The sequence below is a fragment of the Oratosquilla oratoria genome, chromosome 18 (genome assembly GCF_046742065.1).
Source record: "Oratosquilla oratoria isolate Oo_2021 chromosome 18, ASM4674206v1, whole genome shotgun sequence".
Taxonomy (NCBI): domain Eukaryota; kingdom Metazoa; phylum Arthropoda; class Malacostraca; order Stomatopoda; family Squillidae; genus Oratosquilla; species Oratosquilla oratoria.
Window position 1 is genome coordinate 57,757,764 of NC_134794.1, and position 15,457 is coordinate 57,773,220.

At 41.3% G+C, this 15,457-nt stretch overlaps 1 protein-coding gene across 9 annotated transcripts in view; it reads left to right on the forward strand.

The window, feature by feature from the left end:
- The window catches only part of LOC143035268 (epidermal growth factor receptor kinase substrate 8-like), a 170,961-nt gene that overhangs the window by 116,474 nt on the left and 39,030 nt on the right, over window positions 1-15,457 (forward strand). For 6 of the 9 annotated variants that reach the window (XM_076202119.1, XM_076202112.1, XM_076202113.1 and 3 more), the window contains 6 exons: window positions 6,265-6,472; window positions 6,959-7,079; window positions 7,529-7,654; window positions 12,959-13,106; window positions 14,514-14,629; window positions 14,792-14,809. In XM_076202119.1, the coding sequence (XP_076058234.1) occupies window positions 6,265-6,472; window positions 6,959-7,079; window positions 7,529-7,654; window positions 12,959-13,106; window positions 14,514-14,629; window positions 14,792-14,809 (737 nt within the window). The remainder of the gene's footprint in view (window positions 1-6,264; window positions 6,473-6,958; window positions 7,080-7,528; window positions 7,655-12,958; window positions 13,107-14,513; window positions 14,630-14,791; window positions 14,810-15,457) is intronic. The other 3 variants (XM_076202114.1, XM_076202115.1, XM_076202116.1) reach the window with 3 other exon arrangements.

Consider the following 15,457-nt stretch of genomic DNA (forward strand, 5'->3'; position numbering starts at 1 on the left):
GTATTTCAATTTGTATTATACTCAGTTACTTCGGCAAGAAGCTTATTTTATTTATTGATAAGACAGTTGTCAAAATTTTGTCTACCCACTTAGAAGCTAAATCTACGTCCAGTTGGTATTTAGTGTGATGTAATTTTTTATTTTGTTGTTATAATTACCATTAAAATCTAAAAGGCTCATATTGTCCCCTCAGAGCCTCCGCTTTTCTAGATGGTTGAGGGTCATACGTCTTAAGCTCTTTTTGTTTGCTTTGTTTCTTATATTTGGTAAGAATTTGTGACTCGCCGCCGTATTCGTTCCAATCTATCAATGTAATGAGACTTGGGGACTGAGTAGGAACAGTATAATTCGAGTGCAAACGGTGGTGACATTACGTTGAACACTGGTTGCTCAATTTAAGAAGAGGAGGAAGATGAGCGAGCGGAGACGGCGCTGTGCTCGCAAGAACTTGACTAGTCAACGGACGACTAATGAATTACACTCATGCACGCACATGGCCTCTCTCTCTCTTCCTCTCACTTTTGAAAACCTTACAGTAGTATCTGTGACATCAATGGTAATAGTATTGTAGTAGCAAGTGAAAGCGATAGGATCAGATATAGGAGATGGTTGAGTTGGGACAGATTGGTAGTATAAGGGAGCGGCCATTTACCCATCTACCGTGCAGAATGTCAGTTGTGTTTCTAAGGGGTATGCAGCACCCTTAAGCGATTACTTTCATCGTAGGAAGGATATCTATCTCTCTCTCTCTCTCTCTCTCTCTCTCTCTCTCTCTCTCTCTCTCTCTCTCTCATCGTACAACTGTTTTCGGTGGAAAAACAGACAGGCAATGTTCCATTCATTATGGTAAAGATTTTTTGTTTTGCCAGATACTGACTGGTTATGGTGTTGGAAGAAAAACATTGCGTATTAAAAGAATAGCGACGATGGCATTATCATCGTATAAAGTGATGAACAAGTTCAACCAGTCAGACCTTATTCTGACTCGTGCAGACGGTTCATAAAAGGGAAAGCTGTTGCCTGCCTTAACAGGAGGACGACGCCACTCAAGATGGCCAGACTAATCGCGCTACGGTACGATGAAAATAGTGAACCGGTCTTTTTTTTTTTTTTTTTTTCTAGGTGAAGGGGATGACTTTTTTTTGTTTTTTTTTTTTTTGGGTTTTATTTTTTTTTTTTTTTTTTTTTTTTTTTTTTTTTTTTTTGACCGTCACCAAGCGATTATATTGAGCCTTTCGTGGTACCCACTGCAGGGGGATGAACAGCGTTCCGCCTCACCCTGGGAAGCTGTCAGGCAGCCTATGTTGCCATTATTTCCACTTGCTGTGCGAGTTTCTCACCCGTACTCGGTCCCCACCTTCACTTTCCCTTGCCCGCCCTAGCTATGGCGGCTTTAAATGATCCTCGCCTCTGGTCGAATGACTATTATTTGCCCTCTCGCCGCGCCTTGGGGGTGGGGGGTGTTACCCTCGGCTGAATAAAATCTCCAGGTAGGTAGCAGCCACAAGGAAGAAGCAATTCGTAAATGTCGGTGAAAGGGTTAATAACGTAAGAATTGGTTGCGGCCTTGCTGTAAGCACATTGCGAAGCTAGCTCGGTCGGTCCGGCGTCCACAGCTGACGCGTCGACATCTAGCCTGTTGCCCAACGTGCAGGCCATCCAAGGGGGAAATTCCCCCACGCACCCACCCACCCCTATCCCTAGGGGGGAAACTTTAGGGTTCCAGCGTGGACTTGGTTTTCAGACTCAAATAATCTGAATATTGGTGTTGCTAATAACTAGTTTGATTCTACAATAAGCATTATCTAATCGTCGTACTTTTGTAAACGACACATATCAACTTTACCGTAAAGATGAATATTTTTCCTTTTGAGTTAGGCATACTGGTAAAAGGGTGGGGTGAAATTATGACCGATAGTGAATAGGGGCTCCACTTTGTGTGGAAATGCCTACCACACACATTCACGCTGTTAAGAGCAACGCATGTCACAATATGGTCGTGTTGCAGACGACGGCGCATTACTCAGTCGTATTTCGTGGTCACAACCTTCAATCGTCATATGGATTTTACTCCATAAATGTAATTGTTATTGCTAAATATTCCACCCATAGATTACAACAGTATACATCATACAGTAAAGCAAATAATACACGAGAATGCCCATTTAATACACAGCAACAGACATTATAGTGACATGATTTAAACTGCAGAATGATTAAAATGTTTTGACTGCAACTGTGTACCATGACTTTCTCGCACCTTCAGCCGTAGCGCGAATTACAGTAGCAATGTTCCAATGGCCAGATCACGTTCGGTCAAGGACGCCGACCGGCGGTATAACGCTGCAGGTGAAATCGGGCGAAACGCTCCATTTGACAGTTGGCGGAAGGGGGGGGGGCATGACATTGCTTTAGAGATGTGATTATGAATTTCTTTGCTGATTATCCGATATATTTCCATATACACTTGTGTTTTACTGGAAAAATCACATAATGTTAACGAAATTACAGGCATGTATCAATTTGTAGTTGATACATTGGCATAGATAACTTTTAGAGGCGACAAGACCTGTTGATAGCAAAGGTTGATTGTAAACGCGTTTCTACAGAACTTGCCCGTTTTCGTATTTGCGTGCAAGGTGACCAAGTATGTGTTGTGAAGAAAAAGAGCCCGGTTACTGAAACGTGATGCTTTGCTGGTCTTCCTCCAGACTGGCTAGAGATTGAAATGGAAACACGTCCAACGGAAATCGTGCATAGTAGATAAGGAGGGGAAAAAACGAAAGTCGAAAACATATGTGTTATCTGAAATTACCTCCCCCTTGGACCGATTGGAATAATTAACGAAGGTAAGAGTGATGTAAGACAAAGTAGGAACGAGAAGAAGAAAAAAGAGAAAAAAAAAAAACTCGGATAAAGTGAATGGATCTGTGTTATTAGCCGTGTGCTTAGCGGTTCGATCGGAATGGTTCATACGGGCACTCCATCCCATCAAGGCGTAAACGCCCAAGCTGTGGAGCGCGCCAGATCTGCTTATCAAAGGATGATGCGGCAGCAGATGAGCAAAGGTGGGTCTGACGGGAGGACGCGTTGTTGTTGTCGCAATGCGGATCCTGTGTATTTATCTAATTTTACTTAGTTGTATCTTACGGGAAAGGGAGCTACGCTCGTGTTGTCCCGTTTCGGTATCTTGTCATATCTAATTTGCTCTTAAAATCGTATATTGTTTTTGTACACATTATTGTTTTGTCTTAGTATGTTCCATACATCCACCACTTTGTGGGGAAAGCTGTTTTTCAGGTCTTTTATAAACTGTCCTTTTTGAGCTTCCTTTCATGTCTTGTGTTTCTCTTATCCCAGTTTAGTAAGTCTTCTCTATCAAGGACTTCTATACCTCTCATAATTCTGTGGATGGTCTGTGTGAGTGAGTGATCCACCATGGTCTTTGATCACGTGTTGGACTCGTGATCGACAGCTATTTCTCTCCCGGAAGAGAGTTCAGAGGTCATATATAACCGATGTATGGGTAATGCTGTGACCTTACACGCACACACCCGCTACTCCCCGCCCACGAGTTGGAGTAACGACTCGCAGCTCAGCGATACTGGAATTATTTCAGCCTGGGCGGGATTCGAATGTGGACCGCCGTAGTGGCAGCCGGGAACTCTACCACTGCGCCAGCGAGTCGTGTGTGTTTTAACCAAATTGTAGTATACAGAAAAAAACAACGCTCCTAAGGTCCTGCTCCTATTTACCTCAATGCGTGTATGTATTTACCTAATTGTAATATACGGAAATGAGCGACGCTCACGGTGTCCTGTTTTACTTTGCAGAGGTCGTACCTAGCTGCAGATAAATTATATTTACATCTATGTGCGTGGGGCGTGGAAAAGGTGACCTAGTAGAGTAGAAAGAGGGAAACGAAGGGACCAAAACATCTTTTCGTGTTTATATTGCACGTGGAGTCGAGGCCAAAATTATGGTTTGATTGGGGAGATTAAGAGTTTTGCATGTGTGTTTGTATCATTATCATAATTTTGTTATTTTAAAGCCAATTATATTGGGGATATGATTAATAGACTAGCGCCCAAGTGTTGGGAAATTGACGCACCGTGAGAATAATGGATTTTTTTTTCTCGCACCTAACCAGAAAATCGTTCTTCTTAATAGTAAATTTTAATTTTTCGTTATTTTTTTCTTACGTCGTCATAACATTAACCTTCCAAAATCACCAACACTTCAGATGGAAATATATGAGCAACACACGGAACTTTCCATCCCCGTTGCTGTACTCATAATTCTGTTCTCATTTATCTTTCCATCAGACTGCGTGTCGTCTCAGAACTAACAGTTTTTGAGTTAGCCGGAAGGAAATTCACAGCTTACTAAATTGGTCCAATCAAGATTGCTTCAATTGCAAGCAAACCCGATTAGCGCGATTGTGTTTTGATGGAATTGGGACGAGATGATAAAACGCTTGTTGCCTTCTAACGGTAGCTCCTCTTTGTGGCCACAGCAAAATAATTACTCATAAAAATAGATTTGCCTCTCGGTAACCTAAGCGAAGTAAATGGATTAAATCAACAACTAGAATTGGCATTTTCGATAATTAACCATTTTTTTCTGTCGCCTTTATTCAACTTGATAATGATTCCAATTTTCCGCTGTGTGAAAACCATATGGAACATAATTTTATGGGGTTGAAAAAAAATGCTCGAGTTTTTTGAAACATCAGCCAAGAACAGACTTCGCCAAGGTCTCAAGACATGTCGGTTAAAGGGGTCCCACTGGGCTATTTTTCCTTCCACATCCTACCTCCATCCTTCATTTGAATAACTAGAATATGACTTCGCTCACAGAAATCTAGACATCTGTAAAAACATTTCAACAGTGTGACCAACATTCATATAGGCTCGTAGTTCAGCTTTGCTATAATAGGACTGAAAGATAATTTGATATTAGAAGATTTGAAAAATAAAATGTTGTAACCGAAGTCGTTTTCACTCAAACGGACTCGACTATCGGTAGTGAAGCCCGTGGAAGCCCAATGCCTCTTCGAAAAGAAATGAAACGACATGACGTCATCAGGAGGCTCTCGAAGTACAGTGCTCTCATAAGGGTTTGTTACATTTTCATATAGTTTATGTTTTTCACGGTGTTGATTAAGCCGTTTATGCCTAAACCGTGGAGCTGAGATGTACAAATAGAATCGTTTGGAATACACTTACGGTGTAGCGGATAGCGTCGAGGGCTCGCGACGACGCAGACGTGACTGAGCGTCGTCCAATGACTTGAAGAATAATCATTAACACTGCATACCGTTACTGCCCCCCTAGAGCTAGAGGGTAAAGGTGACTTTATTTCTGCACTTCACCTTGATCATGTGAGTCTTCTGTGACCAGAAATAAGACAAGCGCATATGAAAACCTCCACAGCACTCACCGTTGCCTCATCTCGGACAGGACATTGGATTAAGTAAAGATATAATATGATCAAATATAATAAGATAATTTTTTTTCGCAGTTACATTGCGGAGACCCTATTGTGACAAGACACTTGTTAACCAAACATGGGAGAAAATATGTTAGGTTTTGATATATTGGTCATGTTTTTCAGTCAGATATTTTACGTAGGGTTTAATTTTATAGCTAAATAACATTGGTTCTTGTGCCTATTATTTAGACTTCTTTTTATTCCATCTATATTTTTTCTTCCTTAATATTTTCATTATTTTGTATATCATATGGATTTATTCTTCTGTCGTATATGCATGGTGTCAATGAGTTTTTATTCATTGTCATGTGATTTAAGGACTATGACGTAAGGTCCCTATGGCCCATCATGGTCTCCCTTTCTCCCCATCCCTCTCTTTGCTTCTCATTTCCTTTCTCTGTCTTTCTCTGTCTCTCGTTCCGTTTTCCATATCGCTGTCCTTATCCTCCCAGTTTCCCACATCCCGTTGTACCAGACTACATCCTTATTCCATCCCATCATTACTCCGTCTTTCCATTTTTATTTATTCCCCACCCTATCGCCACCCTTCCCTTCTGTCACTTTACCTCCATCCTTCTTCCTTTACCCAGATTCTTCTTATTCCCACTCTCTCGTTTCTTTCGATTCTGTCTTTCTAGAAACCGTCTTCCTTTCTTTTCCTCGCCTCTGCTTCCAGTCCCCTTACCCCCAGCTATAGGGAAGCGAACGCTAACCCTTGAGTGGGTCCCTTGGACTTCGCACAGTTCTTAATTGTCTGTTTCTCCTGCGCAGCGGACAGCGAGCTACGAGGTGAGGCGGGCCGAGGGTCCAGGTCGGAACGCTCGAGTGTCAGCCACAACGACGATGCGTGCTCGACGAGCAGCGAAAAATACGAGCGAGATGTCGCCGTCCTCAACTCGTGCTTCGACGATATCGAGCGGTTCATCGCCCGGCTGCAGCACACCGCCTCAGCCACCAGGGAACTCGAACGGAGGCGTAGGTAAGGCAGGCTTCTGGCAGCGAGAGTTAGAGAGAGAGAGAGGAGGGAGGAACTGTAGGTTAAAGTGCGGAAGTTCAAGGTGCTCCAAACACTCACTCAGATGATTGCAAAATGTCTCATTTTCGTATCTCTCACTGCCAGTCCTCATCCCATAACTCACTCACAAATAAGTAAATTTAGAATAAATGAATAGATAAAATAATGTACAGAGCAGACATAGAGAAAATCCCTTTGATTGCATCATTTCTTCATCCATTTACAGTCACTCCAATCACTCCTCTCTTTTGTACTCATGAAACATTTAAAAAACCTGCAGAGGGAATCAGAAATGATGACGGCTTTTGGTGATGATTGCATTCTTTTATATACCCAGCAGTACCACAACCCCTAATTGCCATTTTTTTATATCTACTCATTCATGTATTAATTTTTGTGTGTATGTATGCATTTAGTAACTCACGTATCTTTTACTCATTTTTGTTAAAGTTCACGAAAGTCCAAAAAGAAGGACATAGGAGATGGGCTGCTGTCCATGCGGGCCAAACCGCCGCCTGAGCGGGAGTTTGCTGACATCTTCCAAAAGTTTAAGCTCTCCTTCAATCTTCTTGTAAGTAACCATTAATTCCTGGTTATAGTGAAATTTTCTCAGTCAAAACATAGATTTTTCACAAGACAAATACTGTATTTCATAATTCTAATATCAGTTCAGGATCACTTACTCTTGTGAATTAGATATCTATCCCTTGGACCTTATAATATTCTCTTCAGATTTTGTTTTTGCTAACACAAAATGATTTTATTCAGAAGAGAGGCAGGTTTGGAAGAAAGTGGAAGGTTCTTGATCAGTTGACTCCTCTTTCTTTGCAGAGTAAAATCACCTTGTGCTTTTGCAAGCAAAACCTGTAAAGAGTACATTGTTAGCAAGCTAAAGGGGTATTAAGGAAGTCATGTGGGTTTCAAGAAAATGTGCCTTTCCCATTAGTAATGTTATTACTGTATTGTCATATAAGTACTGATATATAATGTTATTTTTTATGATAAATATGTCTGTTACAGGCAAAACTTAAGTCACACATCCATGATCCAAATGCTCCAGAACTTGTCCATTTCCTCTTCACACCTCTTGCCCTAATTGTCGATGCCTCTAGAGATTCAAACTATGGACCCAATCTCCCAAGCAAGGTAATGTAGTTTTCTTATTATCTTATATACAGAAATTTGAAGTGGTGCTCTCAGAGCACCAGTTTTAGGTCAATTTTAGGATGAGTATGAATCAGACCAAAGCCACATATCATTTTGTCTGTGATAGAGAAAATCTCTTTTCATGAAGACATTATACTACTTTATTATACTGCAACTGTCCCTCTATTGTGCAGTTGCCCCACTCTTAATACTGTCCTGTACCACTTCCCTTAATATACATTAACTTTTTTGCTGAACCCTGTGGCAGGGGAGAAAGAATACTGCCACAAAGTGTTCCCACTTTGGTCATAAAAGGCAACAAAAGCTGAACAAGGATAGGACTAGGCACTAATAAAATGACAGTAATGAGTGAGGAAAATGGAGGAAAAATAAGAAAAGATGAGGTGAAAGAAGATATTAAAATGATTAGAACAGGTAAGGCACCTGGTCTGGATGGATGCCATGCAGAATGTCTAAAAAAAAAAAGAGGAGGTACGGTGATGGTGGACTGACTGATGAGGTTGCTTAATGTTTGACTAAAAGAGGGTAGAGGACTAGAGGAGTGCCTGTATAGTTCACCTTTACAAGAGAAAAGGGGACAAGTGTAAGTGTAGTAGTTTCAGAGGGATAATTTTGTTGACTACATATGGGAGGGTTTAGATTGAGAGGATTAGGAGAGGAAGAGTGTGTTTAGGACAGGTAGGGGTTGTTTGGATCATATTTTTGTGGTAAGGCAAATATATGAGAGCTTTAGTAAAAGATAGGGATGTTTTTTGGGGGATTTTATGGTTTTTGAAAAGGTTTATGACAGGAAGGCACTGTGGGAGGTATTGCAGATATATGGAATAGGAGGATAGCTGTTAAGAGCAGTCAAGATTTCATGAGAGTAGTAGAGCCTGTGTTAGAATTAAAAATGGAGAGAGTGAGTGATTTGAGGTAAAGATGGGACTTTGCCAGGGATGTTGTTGTTGTTGTTGTTGTCGTTCCCTAGACTGTCTGTCCGAGCAGTCCCGTCTCCCCAAGGAAGGCCACAGCCGAAACTGGGTTTTCCCACAAATCCTTTATAGAGTGTATGTTGTGTTGTTTGCGTGCATGATTGTGTATAATGCAGTCTTCCATTATGTGTTGTATGGTATGGGGTGAAGTGTTACATCCTGGGCAGCTGTTCACAACACGGTCGTCCAGCCTCTTCTGGTAGCTTAGAAGTGCTGGGTGGTGACCGCATCGCAGTCTGGCCAAGTGGACTCTGTCCTTACGTGGGAGAGAGGATTCAGAAGGGTGGATATCAGGGGGTCTGGCATGTAGCAGTGTGTTGTCTTTCAGTGTGTTAATGGAGTGGTGAGTGATATGATTATGAATATGTTTCCGGAGGCTGGTATTTGGTGGTTGTGGAGGAAGAGAAGAGAGTATCTGTGTGTAATAAAGGTCTATGGGTGTAGTTTTAATGTTTCTTGGTGTGTGTGGGTGTTCTGCTATGTAGTGTAGCGGGTGTGATGTGTTTGTGGTGGCTGCAGCAAGTGTTTGTGTGCCTCTCATGTCGAGGTGGTCCTTGACTTTGAGGACTTTTGTTTCATGGTGTAAATGGTCTGTAGGTGTTGTATTTGTGCAGCCTGTAATTGTTTTTAGGGCTTTGTTTTGTATGATTTGAAGGGTGTTGTGGTGTGACTCACTGAGATTAGGAGCCCATGCAGGACTCGCATAATTCATCACTGAGCGTATGCATTGTTTGTATATTGTTATATTAGTTTCTTTGTTTTGTCCAAATGTTGTTCCAGTGATTGACTTGAGTGCGTTAAGTCTAGGTGTGCATTTGTTTTTTATGTTTGTGAGGTGTTGTTTGAAAGACATGGATGTATCGTATGTTACACCAAGAATTTTCGGTGTGTTTGTGTGTGGTATTAGAGTGTTGTTGATGTAGAGATGAGGTATGTATTTGTGTTCTTTTGTCCAGTTGGTGAGAAGTGTTGCTGTAGATTTGGTTGGAGCTATTTTGAGTCTGTTTGTGATGAACCATGTGTTGAGTGTGTCAAGGTAAGGCTGGATTATTTCTGCAGCTTTGTCTGTGTTACGATGTGTGCATGTGATTGTTATGTCGTCTGCGTAGGAAGAGATTTGTATTTCTGAGGTGTCTGGCGTGGGTAAGTCATGCATGTATAGATTAAATAATGTGGGGGATAGAACTGAGCCCTGTGGTACTCCGTTCTTAATGTTTCTGATGTGCGATGATTGGCCATTATATGACACATGAGCATTCCTGCCCGCCAGATAATTGGCCAGCCATCTTTTGGTGTTATTGTGCATGTCTGTGTTATATATTTTATTTGTTAGGTTGTGGCGGGGGATAGCATCAAAAGCTTTACTAATGTCCAATGTTATAAGAAGTGTTCTGTGGTGGGGCCTATCTGAATTGATGCCATCTAAAATTCTTTGTGTGAGGTTTGTCAGAAGAGTGTTTGTGGAGTGTAGTGGCCTAAAACCGTGTTGTGAGTCAGCAAGGGGAATATATGGTGTGACAAGTTTAAGTATTAGGCGTTCAATGACTTTAGAGGGGGTGCAGAGAAGTGTGATTGGGCGGTGCGATGTTGGGATTGTTGGGTCTTTGTTCGGTTTTGGAATGGTGATTATTTTACCATGCTTCCAGATGTCGGGTATAGTGTTGTGTGAATAGCTGTAGTTTGCAATGTTTGTGAGTGCGTGTATACCTTGTGGTCCAATGTGTTTTAGGTGGATGTTGCTTATGTTATCAGGGCCACAGGCAGATGAGTGCTTGAGACTATGCATTATGAGTTTTGTCTGACTGTCTATGAAGGGTGTATAGTCTGAGTCTGTGGGAAAGTCTTTCTTACGTCGAATGGTGCGTCGGTCGTCAGGGTGAGGTGTAAGATGGCTCGTCTGCGCGAAATGACGTATGAGTGCGTTTGCTTGTTGTCTGTTTGAGGGTAGATTATCTGTTGTTGTGATTATTGCTGCGTGAGAGCGTGTAGTGTTAGTGTTGGATAGTGTGATGCTGTTGAGTGTTTTGTACAATTTGCTGGTGTTTGTTTTGTGATCAAGTGTATTGATAAAGTTTTGCCAATTTTGTGTTTTTTGTTCATGTATTTTATTGGCAATCACAGTGTTTAGTTTTTGTATTTGGTCTGCTATGTTTTGAGGGATAGGTGTGGGGGTATCGTGTTTAAGTGTGTCACGTTGTCTGATGAGGCCTTGGATTTCTGGTGTGAAGTTGGGGTTGTGTGATTTTCTGTTGCCTCTAGGGATGTATCTCTTGTCTGCGTTTTGTATGATTGTATTAAAAGCGTGCACAGCATTGTTTATGTTTGTGATTGGTGTACTGTTAAGTGTTTCAAAATGTTGTTCTGTCTCTTCATTAAAGGCTTCCCAGTTAGCTCTCTTGTAATTGGTGTAAGTGTGTCTGTGGCCAGCTGGGGTGCATCTTGTTTTGGTGGTGATGATGATTGGAAGGTGGTCAGAACCAAGGGCTCCGACCACTCTCCATGATGTTGTTGGGGTTAGGCAGGGGGAGCAAAAGGTGATATCAGGAGAGGAGGGAGTGTAGAGGGCTTGGTATGGGATATGTGTATGATTATGCGTGTTGTTGCCTTGGCTATTCAATTTATACATAGTTCAGGGATTGAAGATGGTTAAAGAAATTGGAGAAAAGTGGGAGATAAGCCAGTTGTTGTTTGTTAATGACACTGCACTTGTAGCAGGATCAGAGGAGGGATTAAGGAAGTTAGTGACAGAGTTTGGGAATATGTGTGAAAGAAGGAATTAAAGATGAATGTGGGTAAAAGTATAGTGATGAAATGTACAAGGGGAGAGGATGGCAGCAAATTGGAAGTGAGTATTAAGGAAGAAAGACTAGAGGAAGTGGGTAGCTTTAAATACTTTGGGGTAAATGTGACAGGAAAGAGAAGAGTGGAGGTGGAGTTAGAATGTAGATTGAGAGAAGCAAGTAAATTCCTTGGGTGATTAAAAAGTGTAATAAGAAATAGACATTTGGGAATGGATGCTAAGAGGAGATTGTATGAAGGGATGATTGTACCAACAGCACTGTATGGGGCAGAAACATGGAACATAAGAGAGGAAGAGTTTAAATGTGTTTGAGATGAAACCTGAGAAGTATGGTAGGGGATACTAGGTTGGATAGAGTGAGAAACGAGGAGGTGAGGAGGAGAGCTAGGGTGGAAAAGGAAATGGGATATAGGGTTGATGAAAGAGTGTTGCGATGGTTTGGACACATGGAAAGAGTGAGTGAAGAAAGATGTGGAAGGCAGAGAGGTGGATGGAGTGAACATGAGGGGGTGACCAAGGATGAGGTGGATGGAGTGAACATGAGGGGGTGACCAAGGATGAGGTGGATGGATGGAGTAAAAGGGGCATTAGGAAAGAGGAGAATGTCTGTTGAGGAAGGAAGGGAGAATATAGAAGATAGGGGTGAGTGGCAAACTATTGTGATGATGCTGTGATGTATGGAAGGGAGTGGGTGGAGGAGTATGTGTGAATAGTATTTTGACACAGCCCAAAGGGATTTCTACCTGTCTTCTCTTTTTCCGCATGAGGGGAAGGATAGGGGGTGGTTGCTGATTAAATGAAACAGCCTTGCTGTGAATGTGTTGTATCTTGCTGCATTGCTTCTGACCTAGGGCAATGGGTGAGATGCAGGGATGACCCATCATCCATGAGGAGCCAAGAAAAGAGGGAGGAATGGTGAATAAGAGTGGAGAATGTGAGGATGGAACGGGTGGGAGTGGATTTATGCCTTTGATTTTGGCTACCTCCTTTGTAAGGGACGAAAAGCCCTTGGTATGTGTATGTATGAATGTAAAAGAAATGAGTACAGGGTTGAAAGTAAGGAGGTCAAAATCAAATCAGGGGAATAGTGAGGAACATTAAGATGAATGATGTCACGCTTGATGAAGTGTCAAAGCTTAGAATATACAACACATCACTCTGTTGCATGAGTTTTTCCTTGCAGGACACTTGGGGTGAGTAATGTTACTGAAAATTTTGAAGGGTTGCTGACATCTTGTTTTGTGTCAGTAAATTTCTAGTTCATTGAGATATGCATGTTCATTCTTGATGGATATTTTGTAGTTGTGGTGTTGTGCAATTTAGGTCATGTATGAGTTCTGTGGGGGAGAGGTATTGTGTGGAAATGTTTAACAGCATTTATTAAAGTTGACAATATTGCTCTTTAATGGACATTATGGTCCCTTGTTATTTGATAGAAGTTGGGTCTGAGACATTGAACTCTCCACCAGTTAGAAAGTTTTTCAATCACATCTTATCATTGTTACACAGGTTCTTTCACCACTACTGACCCGAGATGCCATTGACCTCTTGGTGAACTGCTTGACATCTCGTGAAACTGAACTTTGGCAGAGTCTTGGGGATCCTTGGACAGTGCCTCGTGACTCCTGGAAATACCCCGTGCCACCATACCATCCAGGTAATCACTGGTTCCTGATTTAGATATGGGGCAAATTAGCACGAGAAGGGACTTTGGTCCCTTACAGAGCAAGACATAGGTATGAGAATGGAATACCTAAAGATCAAGACCATGGATATCCAGAGGGTTGGAAGGGGGGTCCGTTCCCCTTTCCCCTGAAATCCAGGGTGTTTTTGAAACTTGGCTGGTCATTGCATATAATTTAATCAAATTCTTAAGTTATAGTATATCAGTGTATGATTGATGAAAATCAAAATATAACTCATGTAGATAATGTACGTATATACCTATGTGGCCAGTTTGAAGTGTATATCTTGATATAACCCTATACCATTAACCATGTATGTATGATATATTTAATTTTGTCATCATTACAAAAACTCCTTGATCAGGACAGCTTGACAGATTATGAAGAATAACCAATTGATGAAGAATGAAACCATTTGTTATTAAAAGCATGGTGATTGGAAAATTAACAAAGTGAGGAAGTAAGCTACAACACCCTCCAGGATGCCTCTGTCAACTCTTTCATAAACCTTCTCCAAATCCATGGAAACCCTAGAGACATTCTTATCCTTTGTGAAAAACTTCTTGCATATGTCTAACTGCAGATATTTGATGTGTGCACCCTCTGCCTCTCCTAAAACCACACAATCTTCCTCAGTTACTTCTTTTCCTCTGCAAATCCTCTCAATTGACACCTTCCCACACACCTTACCAACTACACTCAACAGACTGATAGACTGATCCCTTTAAAACTGGTATATTCTCACTTGTCTCTTCTCTTGTATTGTGGAACCATACATACACTCCTCCAGCCCATTGGTACACTACTTTCCCATAGATGATGTCACCAGCCATTGAATTATAACAACATGTCAGACATTCCATATGATAACCATCTAATCCATGTGCCTAAACAGCTTTCATCTTTCAGTGCTCTTTGCCATTCACCTTTTCCATTGTAGAACTTCTGGCATCCCCCACTACCACAATCAAAGCCTCTCTATCCACCCCGTACCTTCAAGAAGTTGAAATATTTTACATTTTCCATTCGACATATTCTCTTCCATTAACATCTGTTTATTTGCACCCTGTATCCTCTTTTTCTACCCAGTTTGCCTCCCCACACTCTTCATGTCCTTCAAATATATCTTTTTATTCTTTTCAAAATTCTCAAACCCGATCCCATCATCCAATGCAGCCAATACCTCAGACAGGGGTATTTTCAATACCTTCCTTGTATTTTGTTTCCACCCTCATTACTCTACCTCTCTTAGCTTCCTCATTTCTTTACAAGCATAGATTCTATTCTCAGTAGTTTAAAAGGCACAGTTTCAGTGCTAGGACTAGAAGAAACCTCACTAACTGCTTTGTTTAATCCTTGTTTACATTCACTGGTAATAGATCCTTCAACAGTGTTCTCCAATGGCTGGGCTCCAGAGGTCACTGATGAGTCTCGTGATCGGGCAAGTGTATTAGCAACAGAAGTGGCATCAGAGGCCAAAATGCGACACAGAGAAGTGAGTAATATTTGCCATAGTCTTGTTTTCCATTGCAAGTTTATTACCATGACTTTATGGCTATTTCAGTCTGTTTGTAAATACCATATTGAATGAGAAAATTTGTATGACTTCATTATTTGATTGATTGATTGATAGATGCATCTATAAATTCCCTTGCAGCAAGACAAAGGAAAAGAGGTTGGCTTCAGTGTTTCAGTTTTGTTTCAGTAGCCATATTTTCTGTGGGAAGTTGATTTGTTTTAAGGCTCGTAGTCTGCTATGGTTGGAGTAATCATGTCCATAACTTTGCATACAATTCTATTTTAGATTGTATAGATTTTTTAAAGGCTGATTTATTCATAAACTGTAATTAGGTGCTAAGATAAGAGGGAGGGTGGAGGGGTGTGGAGTGTATTCAGGGATGGAATGGGTGGGAATGATTTTATGCCTTTTTCTTTTTGGCTACCCCCCTTGTAAGGGGGAAAAAGCCTTGGTATATGTATGTATGTAATTAGGGCTTCCTTTTGCAGCCAAAACCTATGCTTACCACTGATCTTACATTCACTTTCTTGTTTAGTTTGACTGTGAGGTCCTTAATGCCTTATGGTCTCTTGCAGTCTCCTTCTTTCTTATGTTCTAATGTATGTATTGAAGGATATGTGTATCATATGTAAAACCTAAAAACTCGGGGCCTCACATTTGGTATGCTTACCCTATGCAAACACCCATGAACCCTCCCCATCTTTCCCACCTCATCACACAAGCACAGCCAGCCAGATATAAAATATCAACTCCAGCATCATATTGTGTAGATATCTAGAACTTTCCACCAGTGTCTCAGAATAC